This window comes from Saimiri boliviensis, chromosome 1 (assembly GCF_048565385.1).
Source record: "Saimiri boliviensis isolate mSaiBol1 chromosome 1, mSaiBol1.pri, whole genome shotgun sequence".
NCBI classification, from domain to species: Eukaryota; Metazoa; Chordata; class Mammalia; order Primates; family Cebidae; genus Saimiri; species Saimiri boliviensis.
The window spans coordinates 301,041,853-301,065,545 of NC_133449.1; the positions used below are offsets into that span (position 1 = coordinate 301,041,853).

The following is a 23,693-nucleotide window of genomic DNA, read 5'->3' on the forward strand; positions in this document are numbered from 1 at the left end:
CTCAGTTGACTTTGACCAAAAGGGTTTTTTTTTTTCTTTAATTAAGCTATTTTTTGAGACAGGATCTTGCTCTGTCTCCCAGGCTAGAGTGCAGTGGCAAGACCACAGCTCACAGCAGGATTACATTCCTGGATTCAAGTGAGTGATCCTCCCACCTTCAGCCTCCTGAGTAGCTGGCACTAGGTGTGTGTACCCCCACATTGGCTAATTTTTAAAAACTCTTTTTAGAGACAGGGTCTTGCTATGTTCCCCAGGCCAGTCTCCAATTTCTGACCTCAAGTGATCCTTCCATCTGCCTCCCAGTGTTGGGACTGCAGGCATGAGCCACCTCACCCACCAGGTTCCTAACCTGTGCCTTTTAGTGTTTGGCATAACTCAAAGAAATGTTTATATCAGTAGATAGAAATCTATTTCATTCTTCTTCATTGGCTACATTGCACACGGTGCAGATGTGTGGAATTCTTACAGTTAGTAACTGATCTCTGGTGTAGAGTTAAAATACTTCAAATTGTTGGCTATTATTAGCAACATTTAACAAGCATCTGTTCAGAAAGACCCACGAAACTGCAGAATTATCAGCCAAGAAAAATTCCTACAAGTGAATCTGCAGCCAAAGAGGGGACATTACTACTTTCCCTGGGCACCCCCGGAGCCCTCCAGCTAGCTGTCCATCCGTCCATACCAGTGTGGGAAGCTCCTCCTTCCCTCAGACTGGCTGAACCCATGGAGCGTCAGCTCTCAGTGACCACGAACAAACACGCGCCCCAACATATGACTGAGGAGGTCCACCTCGCCAGCGGAATTTAGTGCCAAGCCTGTCCTGCACCTCTGTTCTCTACGGGGCAGGGACAGCACACTGAAGTGACACTTCTTCCTCAGGAATACATTGCAGGCCTTTTTATACTGGTGCCAGGACTGCCCCAGTGCATCCACGGCCTCACACAAAGCTCCTCTAACTCCCACACACCAACTCAGACAGTGGGGGACGAGGCCATGCGTGGGATGAGATGAAGACCTGCCCTCTGGAGCCCCCACACCCCCAATGCCACCTCCTCATCCCTGGAGCCCCCACACCCCCTGAAGCCCCCATACCCCCGATGCCACCTCCTCATCCCTGGAGCCCCCACACCCCCAATGCCACCTCCACATCCCTGGAGCCCCCACACCCCCGATGCCGCCTCCTCATCCCTGGAGCCCCCACACCCCCAATGCCACCTCCACATCCCTGGAGCCCCCACACCTCCGATGCTACCTCCTCATCCCTGGAGCCCCCACACCCGCGATGCCGCCTCCTCATCCCTGGAGCCCCCACACCCGCGATGCCGCCTCCTCATCCCTGGAGCCCCCACACCCCCGATGCCGCCTCATCCCTGGAGCCCCCAAACCCCCGATGCCGCCTCCTCATCCCTGGAGCCCCCACACCCCCGATGCCGCCTCCTCATCCCTGGAGCCCCCACACCCGCGATGCCGCCTCCTCATCCCTGGAGCCCCCACACCCGCGATGCCGCCTCCTCATCCCTGGAGCCCCCACACCCGCGATGCCGCCTCCTCATCCCTGGAGCCCCCACACCCCCGATGCCGCCTCATCCCTGGAGCCCCCACACCCCCGATGCCGCCTCCTCATCCCTGGAGCCCCCACACCCCCGATGCCGCCTCCTCATCCCTGGAGCCCCCACACCCCCGATGCCGCCTCCTCATCCCTGGAGCCCCCACACCCCCGATGCCGCCTCCTCATCCCTGGAGCCCCCACACCTCCGATGGCCCTAGCACACACTGAGCACTTCATAAACATTTGTTCTCTGAAGAATGAGACACAATACACAGGCCTCCCCAGCCCAGCCCACTGTCCTACAGTGCTGCATTCTCGTTCTTCGTTCCCAGTCTGTCCCCTGCTGTACTGAGAGCACCCTGATGTCAGGACCACTTCCTACTCCCAGCACTAGTCTAGTCACCCAGACTCACAGAGAAGTGAACCTGTTTCTGACAACATGCTATGAAAACAGCAAAAGACATTCATGACACAGCCTTTGTATTCAGCTGTTATGTGGCCCAGGAAATTAGCAACTTACCTGTGAGTCTTTAACCTTTAATTCTGTGTCAACGATAGACACAGACTGCACATTTCTGGTCAAAAAAGGTTCATCAAACTCAGTCCATGTGTAATCACCAAACACAATATTATGTCTGTTGAGTAGCTTTCTGACACTCAGCTTTATGTCTTCTTTTTTTGCAGTGCTAAAAACAAAACAAAACCAAAACACACATAAAAGATCTTACTTCAAAAACAAGACGTTAAAATTAAGTGTTTTTTAAGAACTTAGATGACACATAAAAAAGTGCGGTAGTTAAGAGGACAGGCTGGAGCTGGCCTGCCTGGGGGTCTAATTTAGGGCCACCCCTTGCCTGTGGGGCCTCTACCAGCTGTGCCCTGAGGAAGCTGTGCCTCAGCTCCCAGTTAGAAAAACCGAACAGTCAGAGTTCTTTCTGTGCACTGTGAAGAGTCATTAATATATTCAAAGTGTTTAGGATGATATCTGGCACATAGTAAGCACCCAATAAATGCTGGCTTTTGCTATTAATGAAATTCACAGCTGTGGAGTCAGGCCTGGAGTCCTGTGATTCGTGCTGAGAAAACCTAATGCTTTAAGCTTGGCATCCCGTGCTCCCTGCAGCCCACCTTGCCACTGTACTCCTGATAGCTCCCCTTTCCACAACAGTGACCTGGTCCTGGATCTCACCTTTGTGCCCCCCGTGCATGGTCCCAGCTTATTGGGCTCATGAGCTGCAGTCACTCTTTGGGTTCTACTCAATGTCTGCCTCCCCCGAGCCCTCCCGGACAGGCCCCTCAGAGCCAGGCAGGTGACACGTGGCCCCTCTGCATTCATCCCAGCACCCTACAAGGCAGTGACCACAGTGCACGCTGTGGTTGCACGCAGGTGTCCATGAACTCTGCTGCAGCTGTGTACAGGTATCCTCCAGGCGCAGCTGTGCTCTGCTGTGATTATGCCCACATGTGGCTGTCCCTGGCTGTCTCCAGGCTGCGGTGGCACTGTGTGCGGGTGTCTCTGGGCCCTAAGGAGTTCATGTAGGTGTCACAAGGCTGTGGGGGGCTTTGTGCAGGTGTCTCTGGGCCCTGGTAAAATTACACTGAGGTGTCTGAACTCCAGCACCTAGAAGATACCCAGTCAACAGCTGTTCTGTTAAAGGAAAGGTCACTTTCTCTGCATCCCCTCTGAGACTGGTAGTCTCACCTGACCTGGGTCCACCCTCCGCAGACACGAGGAGGGTCTGTGACGGTCCCAGCTGACCCGGGTCCACCCTCCGCAGACACGAGGAGGGTCTGTGACGGTCCCAGCTGACCCGGGTCCACCCTCCGCAGACGCGAGGAGGGTCTGTGACGGTCCCAGCTGACCCGGGTCCACCCTCCGCAGACACGAGGAGGGTCTGGGACGGTCCCACCTGACCCGGGTCCACCCTCCGCAGACGCGAGGAGGGTCTGTGACGGTCCCAGCTGACCCGGGTCCACCCTCCGCAGACACAAGGAGGGTCTGGGACGGTCCCACCTGACCCGGGTCCACCCTCCGCAGACACGAGGAGGGTCTGGGACGGTCCCAGCTGACCCGGGTCCACCCTCCGCAGACACGAGGAGGGTCTGGGACGGTCCCACCTGACCCGGGTCCACCCTCCGCAGACACGAGGAGGGTCTGGGACGGTCCCAGCTGACCCGGGTCCACCCTCCGCAGACACGAGGAGGGTCTGGGACGGTCCCACCTGACCCGGGTCCACCCTCCGCAGACACGAGGAGGGTCTGGGACGGTCCCAGCGGACCCGGGTCCACCCTCCGCAGACACGAGAAGGGTCTGTGACGGTCCCACCTGACCCGGGTCCACCCTCCGCAGACACGAGGAGGGTCTGGGACGGTCCCAGCTGACCCGGGTCCACCCTCCGCAGACACGAGGAGGGTCTGGGACGGTCCCACCTGACCCGGGTCCACCCTCCGCAGACACGAGGAGGGTCTGGGACGGTCCCAGCTGACCCGGGTCCACCCTCCGCAGACACGAGGAGGGTCTGTGATGGTCCCACCTGACCCGGGTCCACCCTTCGCAGACACGAGGAGGGTCTGTGACGGTCCCACCCGACCCGGGTCCACCCTCCGCAGACACGAGGAGGGTCTGGGACGGTCCCACCCGACCCGGGTCCACCCTCCGCAGACACGAGGAGGGTCTGTGACGGTCCCACCTGACCCGGGTCCACCCTCCGCAGACACGAGGAGGGTCTGTGACGGTCCCACCCGACCCGGGTCCACCCTCCGCAGACACGAGGAGGGTCTGGGACGGTCCCAGCTGACCCGGGTCCACCCTCCGCAGACACGAGGAGGGTCTGGGACGGTCCCAGCTGACCCGGGTCCACCCTCCGCAGACACGAGGAGGGTCTGGGACGGTCCCAGCTGACCCGGGTCCACCCTCCGCAGACACGAGGAGGGTCTGGGACGGTCCCAGCTGACCCGGGTCCACCCTCCGCAGACACGAGGAGGGTCTGGGACGGTCCCACCCGACCCGGGTCCACCCTCCGCAGACACGAGGAGGGTCTGGGACGGTCCCAGCCGACCCGGGTCCACCCTCCGCAGACGCGAGGAGGGTCTGGGACGGTCCCAGCTGACCCGGGTCCACCCTCCGCAGACACGAGGAGGGTCTGGGACGGTCCCAGCTGACCCGGGTCCACCCTCCGCAGACGCGAGGAGGGTCTGGGACGGTCCCAGCTGACCCGGGTCCACCCTCCGCAGACACGAGGAGGGTCTGGGACGGTCCCAGCTGACCCGGGTCCACCCTCCGCAGACACGAGGAGGGTCTGGGACGGTCCCAGCTGACCCGGGTCCACCCTCCGCAGACACGAGGAGGGTCTGTGACGGTCCCAGCTGACCCGGGTCCACCCTCCGCAGACACGAGGAGGGTCTGTGACGGTCCCACCTGACCCGGGTCCACCCTCCGCAGACGCGAGGAGGGTCTGGGACGGTCCCAGCTGACCCGGGTCCACCCTCCGCAGACACGAGGAGGGTCTGTGACGGTCCCACCTGACCCGGGTCCACCCTCCGCAGACACGAGGAGGGTCTGGGACGGTCCCAGCTGACCCGGGTCCACCCTCCGCAGACACGAGGAGGGTCTGGGACGGTCCCAGCTGACCCGGGTCCACCCTCCGCAGACACGAGGAGGGTCTGGGACGGTCCCAGCTGACCCGGGTCCACCCTCCGCAGACACGAGGAGGGTCTGGGACGGTCCCAGCTGACCCGGGTCCACCCTCCGCAGACACGAGGAGGGTCTGTGACGGTCCCAGCTGACCCGGGTCCACCCTCCGCAGACACGAGGAGGGTCTGTGACGGTCCGACCTGACCCGGGTCCACCCTCCGCAGACACGAGGAGGGTCTGGGACGGTCCCAGCGGACCCGGGTCCACCCTCCGCAGACACGAGGAGGGTCTGGGACGGTCCCAGCTGACCCGGGTCCACCCTCCGCAGACACGAGGAGGGTCTGGGACGGTCCCAGCTGACCCGGGTCCACCCTCCGCAGACGCGAGGAGGGTCTGGGACGGTCCCACCTGACCCGGGTCCACCCTCCGCAGACGCGAGGAGGGTCTGGGACGGTCCCACCTGACCCGGGTCCACCCTCCGCAGACGCGAGGAGGGTCTGGGACGGTCCCACCTGCGGCTGAGCCCCCTCCACTCCAGGCAGCAGCGCAGCCTACAGGCCCCCGCCATACCATGAACTGGCCTGGTCACAAGTGAGTGGGATTTGCTTTGAACCCCACAACCTTAACATCCGTGAGGAACGGGACACAATTAAAGGGTCTGAAAAGCAGTGGCTCAAAAAGTAGCAGCCCCGCTTTCGGCTGAGCTCTCCGGAATGCTGCCATCCTGTCCTCCAACGGGGGACGCGGGGCCCGCTCAGCACCCTGCGGAACAGCCGGGCAGGGCCAGGGCCGGGCCAGTGGGCCGGGGTCCGATGGGGGCTCAGCTGCGAGCTGGGGTCGGCACCCCGGGGGGCCGGGAGGGGTGTGGCTGGGGTGGAGGCGCATCGGAATCAGCGCGCCGGGGGCGCGGCGGGCGGGCGGGCGCCCCGGTGTCGGGGCTCGGTGCGGCGCTGGGGTCGCCCGGAGGGTGGGAGCGGCCGGCCCGGCTCACCTGCCGCCGCGCTGATGCACCTCCACGTGGACCGTCGGCGACTCGGCCACACAGGGAAGCGCCTGCTTCAGGTCGCCCACGGCCTCGTCCATGGCGCCCCCGGGAGCAGTGGGGACCCGACCGGAGCGTCGCCGCCGCCGCCTCACGCCCTGCGTCGCCGCCACAGCCGCCGCCTCGGCCCGCCGGCCCCGCCCGAGCTTCGAATCTGCCGCGCGAGGCGAACCGCCTCCTGACCCGGAAGCGCTCGGGCCCGGCAGGGTCACTTCCTGCCGCGGCCCCGCCCCGCCCTGCTTCCGGCGCGGCCCGGAGGGTTCGGCGGGTTGGGCAGGCTCCGCGCGGCGAGCGCGGGCGGCCAGCCGGGACCGGGGGGCGGCGGCGGCGGCGGCGGCGGTCCGGCCGGGTCCCCACTGCTCCCGGCCCCCGCCCCGGGCCCGCCGCCGGCGTCGCCATGGGCAAGAAGCACAAGAAGCACAAGGCCGAGTGGCGCTCGTCCTACGAGGGTGAGCGGCGGCGCTTTGTGACGCGCGGCGGGCGGGCCCCGGGCTCGGGGCGGCGTTCCGGGCGCGCGGGAGGGGCCGGCCCCGGCCCCGGAGACGCTCGGGGAGAAGCTCGCGGCCCTTTCTCCCGCCCTTCCTCGGCCCGGCCCCCGCAGCAGCTCCGGGGGCGTCCGCGCGGCGCGGGGCCCGGGCAGGCGGGCCGGGGTGAGCCGCGGGGCTGGCGGTTTCTGGGAGGGAGATCGGGCCCGGGGTTCCGGGTTCCTCCCGATTCACGGACCTTCGCGGCCGGGTGAAGGGAGCAGCGTCCCACGGGGCCTGCCCCGTGAGGACACCGGCTGCGGAGGGAGCAACGGGAGGCCGCGGGGCGCGGGCCCTGCGGCTCTCCCCGGCGGCCGGCGGCCCGGCTGCGCTCCCCAGGGCGGCCTCTCCGCTGCGCGCCGCCCGCGCCGGAGCGCGCCGTGACGCCCGGTCTGCGTCTGCAGATTACGCCGACAAGCCCCTGGAGAAGCCCCTGAAGCTGGTCCTCAAGGTCGGAGGAAGCGAAGTGACTGAGCTCTCGGGGTCCGGCCACGACTCCAGCTACTACGATGACAGGTCCGACCACGAGCGAGAGAGGCACAGAGAGAAGAAGAAGAAGAAGAAGAAGAAGTCCGAGAAGGAGAAGCGTCTGGACGACGAGGAGCGGAGGAAACGGAAGGTAAAGGAGCCGCGGCGGCCCGCGCGGAGCGGGTCCCGGGACGCAGGCGGAGGGGCGGGTCGCGGGGAGCGGAGGCCGACGGGCTCGGGGCCGGGAACCCGCCGCGTGCGTCCTCTGCAGGCCCTGCCCGGCTCCCCGTGAGCAGGGAGCCCAGGGTGGCGAGGGGCTTCCCCTTCGCTCTGTCCGTCCTGAGAACCGAGGGGGATGGGCGGAGGTGTCTGGATGCCCCTGCTCCCGCCGCTCACTCCCTCGGCTCTGCCTCCCAGGAGGAGAAGAAGCGGAAGCGAGAGCGGGAGCACTGCGACACGGAGGGAGAGGCTGACGACTTTGACCCCGGGAAGAAGGTGGAGGTGGAGCCGCCCCCAGATCGGCCCATCCGAGCCTGCCGGACACAGCCAGGCAAGGGTCGGCTCTTAGAGACTCTCCGGGTGTTCACTGATCCTCGTAAACTAGGGGTCGGCGCCGTGAAACAGGGGAGGGAGGCCGACTGGTATTTCCGGGGCCTCATTCCGGCTATCCTATCTGAGGTTTCTTTCCTCTGGCGGCTTTGAGTGTCTAGAGCAAGGCCTGGGTGGCGGCTACGGGTGCCCTTGAGGTTTGTTTTTTCACTTGTTAGCTGTGGGTGGTTTCTGTGTGTTTTAAGGGCTTGTAAAAAGAAACAAAAAGGCGTATCCACAGAGATCAGTCATATGGGACCAGCAAAGCCTAGACTATTTTTTTTCTGGCCTTTACGTAAAAAGTTTGCCAGCCCTGGGTCTAAACGTTTGGTTTTGTCCGCACTTAGCACCAAACAGAACAGTGTCAAAAGAGTTGCCCCACAGGGTCACAGTGGGAAGAGAGAGGCATGTCAGTGAAAGCGCAGGTAGTTCCCCTTGGTCGAAGGGACCCGGAGGCCAAAAGAGTGGGTCTGAAGCTCAAAGTGACCATAGGCTGAGGCGAAGGGAGTTGCAGACCTTCCGTAGAATTTCTGTCGTGGGCACCGGCTGCCAAGGATGGCATTTGGCTGGAATTTCCAGCCGATAAGGGCTTGCCCTCTGGGTTCTCCTTGTCCCCAACCTTAGTGTGCACCACTCACAGTAATGAGGCATTTGTACCTAAGACACACAGTGTCTCTTCCAGGTGACTCTCAGCGTCTAGCGGTTCCTGGATTGTGGGGAAAGTGGGACCTCAGGCAGTGGTAGGCTAGTCCTGCAGACGTTCAGGACATCAGAAACCATCTGAGCCCTGCTGACTCCACCAAAGGAAAGTTTTGGCATACTGCTGGTCTCTGAGTTTCTGTGGTCATTTTGCTCTTCAGGCATTTTCTTCTTTTAATTTATTCTTGAAACGAGGTCTCGTTTTGGCGCACAGGCTGGAGGGCAGTGTCATAATTCACTCCTGGGCTCGGATAACCCTGGGCTCAAGCGATCCTCCTACCTCCGCCTCCCACGTTGCTGAGACTGCAGGCACACGCCACCACGCCAGCCATTTAGTTATTTAGTTTTTGTGGAATGTTGAGCGGACCTCAAGTGAAATAATAATGGGCGAATACAGGATCGAGCTTTCCACCCAGAGCCTCTGTGCTATCCTTCATCCCCTGCCTAGAGTAGTGCCAGGAGCTGAAAACAGGGATCAGGCGTTTGTTGATGTAAGGGTTACCGGGTGTCACACGGGGTTTCCACCACTCTTGCTGCATGCGGGTGCCCTTTCCCGCCCGGCTGAGCGTCGTGGGAGCCAAGGCTGAGTCGGATGTGTCTTTGTATCCCCAGTTCTCGCTGGAACTTAAAATGCGGTGAGACACCAAGCAGACAGATACTGTGAACTTGGAGCTGTCTATTGAAGGGATACCAAAGTCTTTGTATTCAATTTTTTTTCCCTTAAATTGTCAGCCGAAAATGAGAGCACACCTATTCAGCAGCTCCTGGAGCACTTCCTCCGCCAGCTCCAGAGGTAAGCCTGGGTGTTTCTGAAGAGCTTGTGTTGGGGGGGTGTGGTGTGGTGCCGTCTTTATTTTCTGAGGTCTCATTCTGCACCCCAGCCCCATCAGCTGTGAAACAGACCCTGCACCTTCTCTTGGTAACTCCTGGTCCATGTTGGGGTGGACGGGAAGAGTTCATGGACTCTAGGAACGTTTTACTTTTAAGAAACAAAATTCGGTCAGCGGAATCAAATTTTTAGATTGTAAGTGATTTTTTATCATTTAGAAATCTAGATTTTTCCACAAAGATGTCTTTGCTTTCAGAAAAGATCCCCATGGATTTTTTGCTTTTCCTGTCACGGATGCAATTGCTCCTGGATATTCAATGATAATAAAACATCCCATGGATTTCGGCACCATGAAAGACAAAATTGTAGCTAACGAATACAAGTCAGTTACAGAATTTAAGGTAAGTTACTTTCATTGCCCAAAATAATCGTGACTTAGTTCTGTGTAATTGTGTCTAGTGAAAACTTTGTTCACCTCAGGTCATGTGTAGTTTTTGTGCATTCACCCGGGTTTCTGTTTGGGTGATGCTTTACAAACGTCTCGTAAGGAAATGATTGGTTGTGAGCATTCTCTCTTGTGCTCTGGTCTAGAATCGAGACCTTGTTGCAGCGCTGTTAGAAGCCTGTCTTTTCTTTCTCAGTTAGTGTGCTGGCGTGAACAGGGCATGTTGTCTTAAGCAGCGAGGTATCCTTTGTGGCATGGCTTGAGGCTAGACATTTTAAAAAACATACTTCTTAGATGGGCGCGGTGGCTCACGCCTGTAATCCCAGCACTTTGGGAGGCTGAGGCGGACAGATCACAAGGTCAAGAGATCGAGACCGTGGTGAAACCCCATCTCTACTAAAAACGAAAATTAACTGAGCGTGGTGGCGTTTGCCTGTAGTCCCAGCTACTAGGGAGGCTGAGGCAGGAGAATTGCTTGAACCTGGGAGGCGGAGGTTTCAGTGAGCCGAGACTGAGCCATTGCACTCCAGCCTGGCGCCCAGCGATGGAGCAAGACTGTCTCAAAAAAAAAAGAAATACTTTTTAATTCTTACTTTTGTCTTATAATAATTGAGCTTTTAATTTTTTTAGCATAATAAGTTTTTTTTTGTCTCCTGAATACTTTGCTCTTAACTCTGTTTCTTTTTACTGGCTATGAAAATTAACATTGGTTTTGCAGCCTGTGGGAAGAAAACAAAATAGATGCCTGATAAAATCGACATTAATATAGTTGAGAAAGCCATTAAGTTTCTCTCTTAGGTTCCGTTAGCTTTGGAAAAGCCTGACTTTTCTGTTTTTGTGACACATTGACTGAAGGGTTTGCTGACTCTCAGAAACACAACAGAACAGACTGAAAGGAGAGTGGGAGAACAGGAACCTTAGGAGAGGATCGGGCAGTGCCCGAGGGCAGCTGTGGGGCGCTCCATGCCCTGAAGCCCCCTGTATTCCCAGCTGTGGCCACAGTCTCCTCATTCCTAGCAACAAAGTGAGCAGGGGAGCAGCGCCCACTCTGTGGAGTGTCCTGAGTGAGGGTCTTCAGGGGAGGGGCTCTATAGCCTCGGGCCGGGCCCTGGGGCTGCTGGCTCGGGCACCAGGACTTGGTGAGGTCCCAAGGGCACATTCCCGTCAGGGCGCTGGCCTCCAGGGTGACTCTCCAGCCTGATATTGGTATTCACCTTTGAGAGGCCTGTGCTGAGGAAACTGGTTATCATAATAAAATCCTGATGTTTCCGTATTTTTTGCATAAATTATGAAATAAGGGTCTTCTTTTGGGGGGCAAAGTCTTTTTCTAGTAGTTTGAGGGAGCTATTTGTAGACAAAATTTTAAATTGTATTCCATGGAAGAATTCTAGAGCCAGAGCATGTCATTGTGTCTCGCACCTGCCTTCATCCCTCAGCTTTTACTTAAAAGAATCAGATTGTTGCTTCTTGTTCCTGTGCGTGTTCTGGAGCGGTGCTGGAAGCACAGGCTGCGATGCTCCTTTCTCCTCGCACAGCGTTTGTGTGACGCGTAGAAAGAACTTACAGGCTCGGCCAGCTCTTCACTGTAAAATTTTTCCTGCAAGACCAATAAGCAGCTAAGAAAATCTAAGTTCTTAGACATTGTTTTTAGATCAGAGAGCCGAGTTTGCGTTCTGCGAAATTGTGGCTTTTTCCTTTTTGTCTCTTATGATAGTAATCTGGAACTTGGATGTTGTCTGTGTGGCATTTCAAACTCAGTAAGTCTTTCCTTTTTTCAGGCAGATTTCAAGCTGATGTGTGATAACGCGATGACGTACAATAGACCAGATACCGTGTACTACAAGCTGGCGAAGAAGATCCTTCACGCAGGCTTTAAGATGATGAGCAAAGTAAGAGACTCGCTGGCGGCAGCGAGCTACGGAGAGCGGGGTGCTGCTCACGAAGGCAGCCTCACAGTGAACACATGCTCATCCACTGCCGCCCTCATGGAGTTGCCCCCTTTGCTCTAGGGTAGACGTCCCCACCCGCCCTCTCCGGCCGCCCTTTCTGCTCATGACCTAGCTGTAACGTCTCACTTAGGGTTGGTGGAAAGTTTGCCTCTCTCGATCTTAAGCCTGGGTGTCCATCTTGCTGGATTGCAGCCAGCCTTGCGGGCTTGTTTTGCGTGGCTGCCTCAGGAATCCAGGCGGGACATCCTCATCTTCCTTGGCCATGCCGAGTGGCTTCCCCGATCTGTGCCGTGAGCCAGGCTGCATGCGTCCCACGTAGGTGAAGGTGAAGCTGAGGTCTAGCCCCTGCCGCGCTGTGGCGGTGGGTCAGGCCCGCGTCTGCTCCCGCCGCTCTGCCGTGGAGAGTTAGCTGTTAGGCCAGGTGAGGCTGTGGTCATCCCCATCCCATCCCATCGTCACGCGCCTGGCTGTGAGGGAGAGGTAAATCCCTGCTGCTCTGTCCTTTCTGGTTCCAGGAGCGGCTGTTAGCTTTGAAGCGCAGCATGTCGTTTATGCAGGACATGGATTTCTCTCAGCAGGCAGCTCTTCTGGGCGGCGAAGACACAGCTGTTGAGGAACCTGTTCCTGAGGTTGTACCTGTACGAGTAGAAACTGCCAAGAAATCCAAAAAGCCGAGTAGAGAAGTTCTCAGGTAAAGGCTCTTTGGAAGCTGCATTTGCCTGTTGGAGTTGAGCACCACCACCAGGAAAGCAGGTGCTTTGCGGGGGACAGTGAGTGAGGGGACGATGTCACCTAGACGGCTTTGGAGGAGCACGGTCAGACCGCCCCTCCCGCTCACCGGCCACGTGCACTCTCCGACCCGGGTGTGGCACCCCTTGCCCCTCTGGACACCCTGCCCTGCGTCTGCTGCTGATTGGTGGTTGCTGTCTCCACACGAGTGCTGTTTAAGCTCATCGGCCCCTCCCTCCCCTGTACTGCGCCTGCTGGCAGCCGAGGCTGTGCCCTCGTCCCAGGCTGTGCAGCACAGATGGGCCCACTTTGGGCAGCCAGTGTTGGCAGGGGCTTCTTTCCTGCCCCGGGGCGGGTACACACCCCTGAGCTGCGCGCGTCCATGTCTGTCTGTGTAGATGCTGGGGCGGCAGCTGCAGCCCCGGGGTCAGGAGGTGTGGATGCTGCAGCAGAAGCAGGTGAGGACTGCAGGCCGCAGCTTCCCAGAGCTCTGCTCCCTCCCTCCCACAGGGAGCAGCTGACTCGGGTGTGCCTTCAGGGAACCTTCCTCCTTTTTCTCTAAAGGCCAGAGTGGTTTTCCTGGGGCCTCTGTCTCATGACGGCTGAGCATTGAGATCTCATTAAAGTCTCTATCACTTGTCATTCCCGTGGACGCTCCTCCACATGCTTGAGGCGGCTTCCTGACAAAACCAAACAAAGCGGGAGTATCACCAGCTGGCTTTCAGGCACTGAGAACACCTACCATGGCTTCCAGCCGGCCAGAGGCACCTGGCACAGAGCCTGCTGCGTCACGAGATGTTGTGTGTGTTGTGTCACTTGTTGAGTGCAGGCCCCAGGGAGCGGGTCCCGGGACGTCACCCTCGGGGCTGTGTGTCTGGTCCCGGGACGTCACCCTTGGGGCTGTGTGTCTGGTCCCAGGACGTCACCCTCTGGGCTGTGTGTCTGGTCCCGGGACGTCACCCTCGTGGCTGTGTGTCTGACAGCACTGTGGCTTGTGGTGGTCCCAGCATCTTGAGAGGACTGTGGCCTGCTGCCAGCTTGGGGACGGATCACATTTGAGGGATGGTTTCTGCTGAACCATATTGCATGTACCGTCTTGTGGAAAGGCAGGGACCGTCTGGAGTTGGTGTTGAATGTCCTTGAAAAAATCGTGTTGATCACTGCCCTCTGTCGTCTCTTCCTTCCCAGAGTGTGTGTGGGACCCATGTGGATTGAACAGGTGGGGTGGCAGGGGTGCTGGGCTGGGTGCTGTCTGCTCTGGGTAGCTCCCGCCAGCAGTCGAAAGGGAGAGCGGTCTCGGGACCAGCCCCTCGGGTCCTGCAGCCTCGGCTGAGGAGACGGGGGTGCTCTGTGTGGCCAGAGCGTGTTGCCTGGGAAGGGCTCACAGTCCCCGAGGCGGTCTCCCCACGCGGCACGTTTCCCACCCACTGCCTCACGCACACTCACTGCGCGGTTGGCTGGTGGCGCGTCGGGCCTCAGCCGCGACGCGAGTGTGCTGCTGGCCTTCAGGGCTGAGGGTTTCATGGCTGCCCCTCTCCTTGTCGCCGAGCATCGAGAGTGAACTGGAGCTGGTGTCCGTCAGCATCTGCACTGTGGTGGGGCCGTGTCCTGGCAGACCACCCAGGTTGGGTGTGAGTGACCCTGGTGCTGCGGCTCCCCAGTTGCCTGTGGATCTGGGCCCTTGAGCTGGCTCCCCAGCCATCAGTCTGGTCCGCAGAGTGTGCTGAGCTCTGGCTCACCTCCACCTAGGGCCACGGCACCGTGTGTGGGGCGGGCTCACGCAGCTGCCTGAGTGGACCCTCCCTGCGAGCTCACGGGGTCCCCAGGGTGTCACTGTGGGTCAGGCGAGGGTGGGGCCGTGCTCACTGGCAGGGCTTGTCCCAGGCCTGCACCTGGCCCTAGGCCATTCAGACCCACGCCCAGGCAAGTGCCCAGGGTGGGAAGGAGCCCACCCGCCTGCTCCTAGAACCTTCCACACTCCGTGGGTGCTGCAGCCTATGCCCCTCAGCTGTTTGAGAACTGCTTCAGGTGGAACCCGGGGCCCATGGCTGAAGTCCTTGTGTGTTCTTTGGCCACAGCAGAGGGGCTGCTGTCCCCCCAGCCCTGCCCCACCAGCCCCGACTAGTTGCTGTGAGCCCATTGTAGCCACAGGGGAGCTTTGCCATCACGTTTCTGTTGGGGCCTTTAATGACTAACCTGTGGCTCATCTGTTACTTTGTTTCTCTTGTTGCTAAAGTGACTGGGTCTTAACTGTGTTCAATAGCAGGGAGCCTGGCTACTTGGCTTGGACTTGCTCTTTATTTTAATGAAAGCCTCTTGTTTTGTCATTTTGTTGAGGGTGGAAAGGAATGCTTTGAGACCTGAAAGGAGTTAAGTATGCTCTGCCCGCGCTGTGTCCGAGGGCAGGGTGGGTAAGGCCAGGTTCGGTGCTGGCGTGTGGGGAGCAGGTGTGCGGCAGGGACTCTCTGCCCATGCTGTGTCCAAGGGCAGGGTGGGTAGAGACCGGGTTAGGTGCTGGCCTATGGGGAGCAGGTGTGCGGTGGGGCGCTGCCTCCAGGTGACTCAGTTGTCCCCCCTCACAGCTGTATGTTTGAGCCGGAAGGGAACGCCTGCAGCCTGACAGACAGCACTGCAGAGGAGCACGTGCTGGCGCTGGTGGAGCATGCGGCTGACGAGGCTCGGGACAGGATCAACCGCTTCCTCCCAGGCGGCAAGGTAGTGCTCCGTGGCCCCTGCGCGAGGGTGCCACTCAGTCCCAGACACTCCGTGGCATCTCCTCGGGGACAGTGCCGTGTGATCTAGCACAGCCACAGGCGTCAGGAGGTCAGCGTGGGCCCTGACGGGGGATCCAGGTCAGACACACGGGAGGCTCGTGGTCCCTTCACTCGGGCCGGATGTCTCTGGCAGAGCTGCCGCAGGCGTGCATCTCACACAGTGGAGGCCGGGTGGTCACTGACCCCGTTTGGAGGCCCTGCTGCAGGGTGATCCCTTCCCTTGGAGTGAGTGTTGACTTCTGTGTCTCTGTAACTGCACCGCGTTTGTTATTCCAGCGGGGGCTGGCACTGGATCCGACAGATGGTCCACGATAGACCACCTGCTGTGTTCACGTGGCCGCCACAGATGGTCTGTGTGGTGGTGAGGCCCACTCAGCTGACTGCGCTCTCTTTTCTGGCAGGAGATGTTTTAGACCTAGTGCATGCAACAGAAACAGAGCACAGGCTATCTGCAGTCTCAGTCTTCCTAGTAGCCCTGGATGCAGGTGACATTAATCCTAGCAGGTTTTAGTTACTTCTGGAGCCAACATTTAATCTCAACATGTAGTCTGTAGAAAACGTTAATTTGAACTTGATGTTTTTTTTCACAGTTTTCAAAATGCACATAGGATGAGATGTAGAAAACACTGAAGTGGCATTTCAGATGCATCTGCTTCTGCTTGCCTCCACCTCCTGGAAAGTTGTGGTGGTCTCTGTGGCTTGTGTGTTGGGAAGCTGTGGTCTGCGTGACTTGTGTGTTGGGAAGCTGTGGTCTGCGTGACTTGCGTGTTGGGAAGCTGTGGTCTGCGTGACTTGCGTGTTGGGAAGCTGTGGTCTGCGTGGCTTGCGTGTTGGGAAGCTGTGGTCTGCGTGGCTTGTGTTGGAAGGGTGTGGTCCTTGTGGCCTGTGTGTTGGAGGGTGTGGTCTGCATGCCTTGTGTGCTAGGGGGATGTGGTCTATGTGGCTTGCATGCTGGGAAGTTGTAGTTTGTGTGCCTTGCATGTTGGGAGGGTGTGATCTCTGTGGTTTGTGTGTTGGGAAAATTGTGGTCCGCATGACTTGCATGTTGGGAAATTGTCTCTAGCTTGTATGTTGGGAAGTTGTGGCCTGTGTGGCTTGTATGCTGGGAAGTTGTGGCCTATGTGGCTTGTATGTTGGGGATATTGTGGTCTGTGTGACTTGTGTGTTGGGAAGTTGTGGTCTTTGGCTTGTGTGTTGGGAAGTTGTGGTCTGCATGGCTTGTGTGTTGGAAGAGTGTGGTCTGCGTGGCTTGCGTGTTGGAAGAGTGTGGTCTGTGTGGATTGTGTGTTGGGCAGGTATGGTCTGCGTGGCTTGCATGTTGGAAGAGTGTGGTCTGTGTGGATTGTGTGTTGGAAGAGTGTGGTCTGCGTGGCTTGCGTGTTGGAAGAGTGTGGTCTTTGTGGATTGTGTGTTGGGAGGGTATGGTCTGCGTGGCTTGCATGTTGGAAGAGTGGTCTGTGTGGATTGTGTGTTGGGAGGGCATGGTCTGCATGGCTTGCGTGTTGGGAAGGTATGGTCTGCATGGCTGTGTGTTGGGGCAGTTGTGGTCTGCGTGGCTTGCGTGTTGGAAGAGTGTGGTCTGTGTGGATTGTGTGTTGGGAGGGTATGGTCTGCGTGGCTTGCATGTTGGAAGAGTGTGGTCTGTGGATTGTTGGGGCAGTTGTGGTCTGCGTGGCTTGCATGTTGGAAGAGTGTGGTCTTTGTGGCTTGCGTGTTGGGAGGTTATGGTCTGCGTGGCTTGCGTGTTGGGAGGGTATGGTCTGCATGGCTGTGTGTTGGGGCAGTTGTGGGCTGCGTGGCTTGCGTGTTGGGAGGGTATGGTCTGCGTGGCTGTGTGTTGGGCAGTTGTGGGCTGCGTGGCTTGCACTGTAGTTCTGCTGGATAGCCTTGCTCTGCACACTGTGCTCCAGCCTTGGAATTGTCACGTTCTCCAAGGAACCCTGGTTTTTTTTATTAGAGAACCTTGTTTAGAAGCCAAGACCCAGGTGCTGGGTGCAGCCCTCTCAGCATGTAGACCTGGGAAATGCCGGTGTGTGTTCTACACATGCGTGGACACTGTGTGTAGAGGGGATCAGTTGGCACCCATGTTTACTGTGTTGAAAACTGTTTTTACGGTGAAACTTCCAGTTCCGTCTGCACTGTGGGTCCACCCCACTTCTTCCCTTTCAGTTTTGTACCTGCTCCGTGAAGACCGGACTCACTTGCCCTTAACCTGTGTGTCAAATCAGTGCCCACTGTACCTGATCTTCTGCCTTTACCCCAATGCTCTGGCCCTCCTGTCTGGGCTCTGATACTTCGCAGGGGTTGTGGGGCTGCCCCCACACAAACGTCCTGCTCCTCCCCGCGGGCTGGGTGGCTGCTCTGACCGCAGCGTGGATATCACCCCTGCACTGGAGCCCAGCCACGTCCACACAACAGCCCCCCTCCCCCTGACCCCCACAGTGCACACACTACTGCCTCCTCATCCTGGGTACTTCCGATGGTGGGTTTTTAAGTGGGAAGCAGTCCACACATGCGTGAGAGCTGGGGCTGCCCGCCGTCAGGGGGTGCCATGCTAACCTGCTGACCATTCCACTTTCTTCAGGCTCACAAGAAATTTTAAATGTTTGTTCTGGGTAGAGGTTTGTGTTTCAGCGGTGCCCCTTTCAGCAGGGCCACAGGGAGCCTGAGAGGTTCCCCTGACACCAGGGGGCACTCTGCTGTTGCCAGCGAGTCTTACATTCCTGGCGGTGCCATGCGGGGCCTCTGGCATTCGTTCTTGGACAAACTTGGTTTTACCCCCATGAAGCCCTGCTTGTTGGCCTTCATTTCGTTTGTGCCTCGCTGCCGCCTGGCGGGGACAGACACTCAGGCCATGCTTCCTTCCAGATGGGCTATCTGAAGAGGAACGGGGATGGCAGCCTGCTCTACAGCGTGGTCAACACGGCTGAACCGGACGCTGATGGTGGGTGCCCGCTCGCGGCTGGCTCTCTGCTCTCTGCACACTGCTTTTCGGGTCTCCATTCATGTTCTGTGATGAAAAGAGCGTGTTGTCTGCTTAGAGCCCGAACCGTTGGCTGGGGGAAGCATGAGAAGCTGCGCGGCTTCCTATCCCTGCATGCTCTGCTGTGACACGCGTGCCGAGCGGAGGCGGAGACGGCCGTCCCGCAGGCTGGGGTGCCAGGTGGACCTTCTCGTCAGGGCTCCCTGAGAGCAGCGGGACTCGGGCGCGTTCCTGAAAAGCTGCCGAGAAGCCCTTAAGGCTGAACCTCGCTGGCATCGGGAACAGTTCGCATCCCAAGTTCAGTCTTCAGCAAAGACCAGAGTGCGGACCCACCCTGCTCCTTGAAAGTCACCTTAGAAGAAAAGGCCTGTTTGGTGATCATTTCAAGGACGATGGTGAAGGCGGCCGGCACCCTAGGCCTGTCTGGCCTGTCGTGGGTGCCTTCACGGCCTGGGAGTCACTAAGAGGCTTGTCCTTGGAATAAAAGTGTGACTCACTCGGCTTTGAAGCACGCTCGCAGGCACACGGGACCCTGCCGTCTGGCAAGGGCTGCCTTTCCGTCTTCCACCTCCCTCGCTCCCACCGCATGCCTGCCAGCGGGTGAAGCCAACGTGGTCTTTCGGCGAGCTCCAGCGTGCCGGCCTGGTTTCCCCAGTGTGTGAAGAATGTAAACTAGCTGACCTATTTAATCCTCAGCTGGCTTTCCTTAAGGGGACACACTGCTGATCCATATTGAGTTTAAGAAAGAGTATAGAGACCAAGGTTCTGGTTGGGACCCGAGGAACTCCTGCCCTGACCCTGTGAGTGGCATGTGGATGCTGATTCAGCACAGGGGACGCCTGTCAGATTCATGCATTCTGGGTGCACGTGCCACGGCTTTGCTGTTAGGGCACGGAGGACAGGATTTCTTCTTGGAGGTGTTGAGTGATCCATTTGAGAACGTTCACAGTATTGCTGGTGTGGTGGCCAAAGATGTGATACTTTTTATTGTGTTGACTTTGCAGTGATAAGTGAAATTGCAGTGCAGTTAGTTTTGAGAATGATAGTTGATGTTGCAGATTGATTTTCAGGTGATCAGTATAAAATCCCCCACCCCCCACAGTCAGATCCACTGTGATATGGAGAAAGGGCTCCCGGCGCTGCATGGGGCGCGTGTGGGGTCATGCCTTCCGCTCACAGCGCTGCACTGGGGCTCCCGGCGCGGCACAGGCGCATGTGGGGTCATGCATGCTGCTGACAATGCTGCACTGGGGCTCCTAGCGCTGCACTGGGGTGCACGTGGGGTCATGCTGCTGCTCATGTCTGCTCTCTCCATTTGCAGAGGAGGAGACCCACCCAGTGGACTTGAGCTCACTGTCCAGTAAGCTGCTCCCAGGCTTCACCACGCTGGGCTTCAAAGACGAAAGAAGAAACAAAGGTGAATCCACAGTCCCGTCCCAGGAGCTGGCTGGCCCGGGAAGGCGGGAGGGATTTAGTGGAGGGAAGGCAAATGCTGCTGATTCCTACTTCAGGGTTTCCTTGTGTGCTTTTGTGCCTCTATCTGGATTCGTATTTTCACGTGGATGAGACTGAGATCAGTCCCAGTCACAGGAGTAAAGCTTGTGTTGGATGAGTTTGCTGTGAAACGCGCAGAGAGCACCTTGGTTGCTGTCACTGGACTTCACCTTGGTCGGTGTTTTGCCGTCCTTGTGATTGTGTTCCTGTCGCGTTGATAAAACATCCTTTTGGGGGTCTCTGTGGCCTCTGGTCCCTGGCTCTGGCCGGCCTGTGTCCCCCTGTCTGTCTTCACTGCTGCCTCCTGCTCGGCCCTGCCTCCGCTTCCCCACTGCTGCTGGGTCCCTCCCATGCAGACGTCTGCAGGGGCCCTGCTGCTGCCTCCGCCTCAGCCACTGTCACCGTCGCCTAATAGGACAGCAGACTCTTCCCTCCGAACCATGGCCTTTACTCAAGAGCATCCTTCGTTCTGGAATGTTCTTTCCTCCAGCTCCAGGGGTGGGAGTGCCGCCTGGTCGGGGTCTCCTGGTGAGGGACACCTTCCACAGGGAAGGATCCTCTTACCTTCATCAGCCCCGTGTCCCTCTTTCTGTGGGGCCTGTCATGGCTGTTGATAGTTTTCTTGTGTCTAACACACGCCTTGTTCTCACCCTCTAACACAGTTCTCAGCCACAACAGTTCTGTCCCTGAGGGCGTTTGGCAATGTCCGGATGTGATGATGGTCCCATTGGGTTGGGGGTGCTGCTGGCATCTGGTGAGGAGAGGCCAGGGGTGCTGCTCACCATGCCCTGTGGGACACCGCACGGCACACCTGGCCCGTGGTGTGGTTTCGTGGAGGTTGAGAAGCCCTGTGCTAGCACGGACTGTTGATTGACTCTTGTGTCCCCGCAGCGAGAGCTGGCCCTGGGTGGGCTTGGCCCCTGCAGCGTGCATGTTGTCGGGGTGCTGGGCGCTGCCGGACAGCACTCTGCCCGAGCCCCCACGGAGCTCTTCTTGGAGAGCTCACCCCTTTGCCAAAAGCTCATTCCTCTGCAGTCTCTGGCCTGCAGCAGTGAATGACACGCCTGCCAGTTGACACTCAGGAGCGAGAAATTTGTGGCGAGCAAGAGAGGTGGGACTGCGGCGCCGGCTGCCAGCCGGGCGGTCCCTCAGCCCCGGGAGACGTGGTGGGGCCTGCGCTCCAAGTCCTTCAGCGAGCGCAGTGATGCTCTCTCTTCTCTTCTTCCCAGTTACGTTTCTCTCCAGTGCCACCACCGCACTTTCAATGCAGAACAATTCAGTATTCGGCGACTTGCAGTCGGATGAGATGGAGCTGCTGTATGCAGCCTACGGAGATGAGACAGGCGTGCAGTGTGCGCTGAGGTCAGTGTTGGCCCCAGGGAGCCTTTACCTGCTGTGCAGTGTGAGCTGTGTCCTGGTGTGGGGCCCGGAGCCCGGGGCCCCGTGTGTGTGCCACCTGCAGCCGTCCAGATGGCAGATGGGTTTTCCTGCTGCTTTCAGTCTCCACCCTGGTCTGCCACAGGCCGGTCCTGAAATTTGGCTAACTCAGAGTTGCAGGAAGGCGGTGATCAGGCGAAGCTTGTGAAGGGGTGGGGGCGTGTTCGGCCCACTGCATCGTATTGAATTGTGTTTCTTAAGTGGCCGCACTAGCCCAGGCTGCCATGACAAAGCGTCACAGACTGGGGTCCTAGTCCTGGAGGTTGGTGTCTGCGGTGAAGCTGGGTGCAGAGCTGGTTCCTCCTGAGCCCTCGCTCCTGGGCCTGCAGGTGCCAACCCCTGTGCCTTCCCGGGCTCGTCCTATGTGTGTCTGTCCCCACCTCTCCTGGAGAACTGGCCGTTCTACAAGGACACTGGTCATATTGGATCAGGGCCACCCTAAATGACTTCGGGTCACTGCATAACTTCTAAAGGCCCTAGCTCCAAGTGCAGTCACATTCAGAGGCACTGGGGTCAGGATTTCAGCTTAGGAACTTTGAGCCGGAGACATAGTTCAGGCCATGGAACACTAAAGTATAATCCTGAAATCACAAATGTGGTGGTCTGCCTTTCCATAGAACTTTGTTGTGTATGTTTCTTGGTTTCTGTGGCAAAATAAAAGTGGGTCACTCCTGTAAAATTTTAGCTTTTGGGAAAAGTAACTTAATTTTGCTAGCCTCTAAGAAATGGAATCTTGAGATGTCATGTCTTCATTTTATTCCAACAAGAATGAAGAATATATTTGAAAAATAAACAAGAATCCAGTTAGTGCTTAATAAAATGAGTGAATACCTGACCCCAATTTTTGTAGTAAAAAAGGAAATAAATGTGGAAAATGAAGAGGACATTTTGGTAGGAGATGATGGCGTCATAACTCAGAAGTTAAAGAGTTGGTCGCCCCCCACGCCAGCCCCCACCTCACCCCTGCTGTGGGGCCTCTGGCCAGCATGGGCCAAGGCCGCAGCTACCCTGGCACCACCTGTCCACAATTCGTGGCTCCTCCAGGACATCAGTCACCCATTGTCAATGTGGCTGTCATCAGCGGACTCTGCATCCCCTGCCTCCCCAGCCTCCCCCAACTGTCAGCTCCTGGAATGCGTAAGGTTCCATGTTGCCATGAAGCAAAGATCATACCCCTGCCTACCTCACAGCTGCAGGGGCAACACTAAGAAGCACGTCTTCTAGGGCCTGGTGTGGGTCTGTGTGGTAGCACATCCCTAGGGCCTGGCGTGGGCCGTGTGGTAGCACATCCCTAGGGCCTGGCGTGGGCCGTGTGGTAGCACATCCCTAGGGCGTGGCGTGGGCCGTGTGATAGCACATCCGCTGGGGCCTGGCGTGGGCCGTGCGGTAGCACATCCCTAGGGCCTGGCGTGGGCCGTGCGGTAGCACATTATATGTTCCCTAGGGCCTGGCGTGGGCCCGCATAGTAGCACATTGTATATCCCCTGGGGCCTGGTGTGGGCTGTGTAGTAGCACATCTCCTGGGGCCTGGCGTGGGCCGTGTGTTAGCACATCCCTAGGGCCTGGCGTGGGCCAACGTGGTAGCCATCCCCTGGGGCCTTGCGTGGGTCATGTGGTAGCATATCCCCTGGGGCCTGGCATGGGCCCGCATGGTAGCACATCCCCTGGGGCCTGGCGTGGGCCCGCGTGGTAGCACATCCCCTGGGGCCTGGCATGGGCCCACATGGTAGCACATCCCCTGGGGCCTGGCATGGGCCCGCATGGTAGCACATCCCCTGGGGCCTGGCGTGGGCCCGCGTGGTAGCACATCTCCTGGGGCCTGGCGTGGGCCCGCGTGGTAGCACATCTCCTGGGGCCTGGCGTGGGCCCGCGTGGGCCCACACCAGCCTCGGTGCACAGGCACCCAGATCCTCTGCCCCTGAGTTCCTTCCTGTGCACGGTGTAATTGCAGAACTTGGTCTGTCCCGGGCTGTGCATTTTAACACAGATGTGGAGTCTCCTTAGTGCCTCCTGGGGCTGTGGTCAAGCTTCTGACCAGCAGCCGACCTGTTCCTTTCTGCAAAGGTCTTTGGAGTCTGAAGAGCCTTTCTGAGGCCCTTGCTTGGTGCTTTGCTTCTAAGACTATGCATTTTTGTTCCTGGCCTATTTTTTACATTGTATTATATTTTAGTTTTTAAGTGTTTCATTTATATAGCCAAGAATCAGGGTGATACTTAAAGGAGTACCCTGGAAGTCTTGCCCCACCCACCGCTTCGTCTCCAGCAGGCGCTGCCCACCAGTGTGGTTCCATCCACACCCACTTCTGTTTTTAAACGCACAGAGATCGGGCTGTCTTGTTACAGATATGGCACTGCACAGCTTGTGTGTTCCTAGGCTGGGCGCGTGCGCATTCATACTGTGCTCCCCTCTCACCCAGAGATCCTTTCAACCTTTTTGGGTCATGGACCACTTTGAAAATCTCATGAATGCTGTCAGTTACTCCCCTAGAAATACCCACTCTGGGAGCATCATGGGACCGTCTGAGGAGCTGCGCTGGCACAGCAGGCTTC

General features: G+C 58.3%; 2 protein-coding genes across 12 annotated transcripts in view; one reads left to right on the top strand and one right to left on the bottom strand.

Annotated features, from left to right (window-relative positions):
* The window catches only part of TRIP13 (thyroid hormone receptor interactor 13), a 31,405-nt gene extending 25,023 nt beyond the window's left edge, over window positions 1-6,382 (bottom strand). Inside the window, exons 1-2 of one of the 2 annotated variants that reach the window (XM_039480449.2) lie at window positions 6,175-6,382; window positions 2,070-2,235 (exon numbers count right to left, since the gene is read on the bottom strand). In XM_039480449.2, coding sequence (XP_039336383.1) covers window positions 2,070-2,235; window positions 6,175-6,266 — 258 coding nt within the window. In that variant the 5' untranslated portion in view covers window positions 6,267-6,382. Of the gene's footprint in view, window positions 1-2,069; window positions 2,236-2,738; window positions 3,354-6,174 lie in introns of those variants that run through there. The other variant, XM_074387625.1, reaches the window with a different exon arrangement.
* A 72-nt stretch (window positions 6,383-6,454) lies between these two features.
* BRD9 (bromodomain containing 9) overlaps window positions 6,455-23,693 on the top strand; it is a 34,883-nt gene continuing 17,644 nt past the window's right edge. For 2 of the 10 annotated variants that reach the window (XM_039480115.2, XM_039480272.2), the window contains exons 1-11: window positions 6,553-6,674; window positions 7,154-7,368; window positions 7,635-7,773; window positions 9,237-9,297; window positions 9,590-9,734; window positions 11,557-11,667; window positions 12,303-12,418; window positions 15,039-15,171; window positions 18,099-18,174; window positions 19,535-19,630; window positions 20,937-21,069. In XM_039480115.2, coding sequence (XP_039336049.1) covers window positions 6,623-6,674; window positions 7,154-7,368; window positions 7,635-7,773; window positions 9,237-9,297; window positions 9,590-9,734; window positions 11,557-11,667; window positions 12,303-12,418; window positions 15,039-15,171; window positions 18,099-18,174; window positions 19,535-19,630; window positions 20,937-21,069 — 1,277 coding nt within the window. In that variant the 5' untranslated portion in view covers window positions 6,553-6,622. Of the gene's footprint in view, window positions 6,675-7,153; window positions 7,369-7,634; window positions 7,774-9,236; window positions 9,298-9,589; window positions 9,735-11,556; window positions 11,668-12,242; window positions 12,419-15,038; window positions 15,172-18,098; window positions 18,175-19,534; window positions 19,631-20,936; window positions 21,070-23,693 lie in introns of those variants that run through there. The other 8 variants (XM_039480111.2, XM_039480229.2, XM_039480354.2 and 5 more) reach the window with 7 other exon arrangements.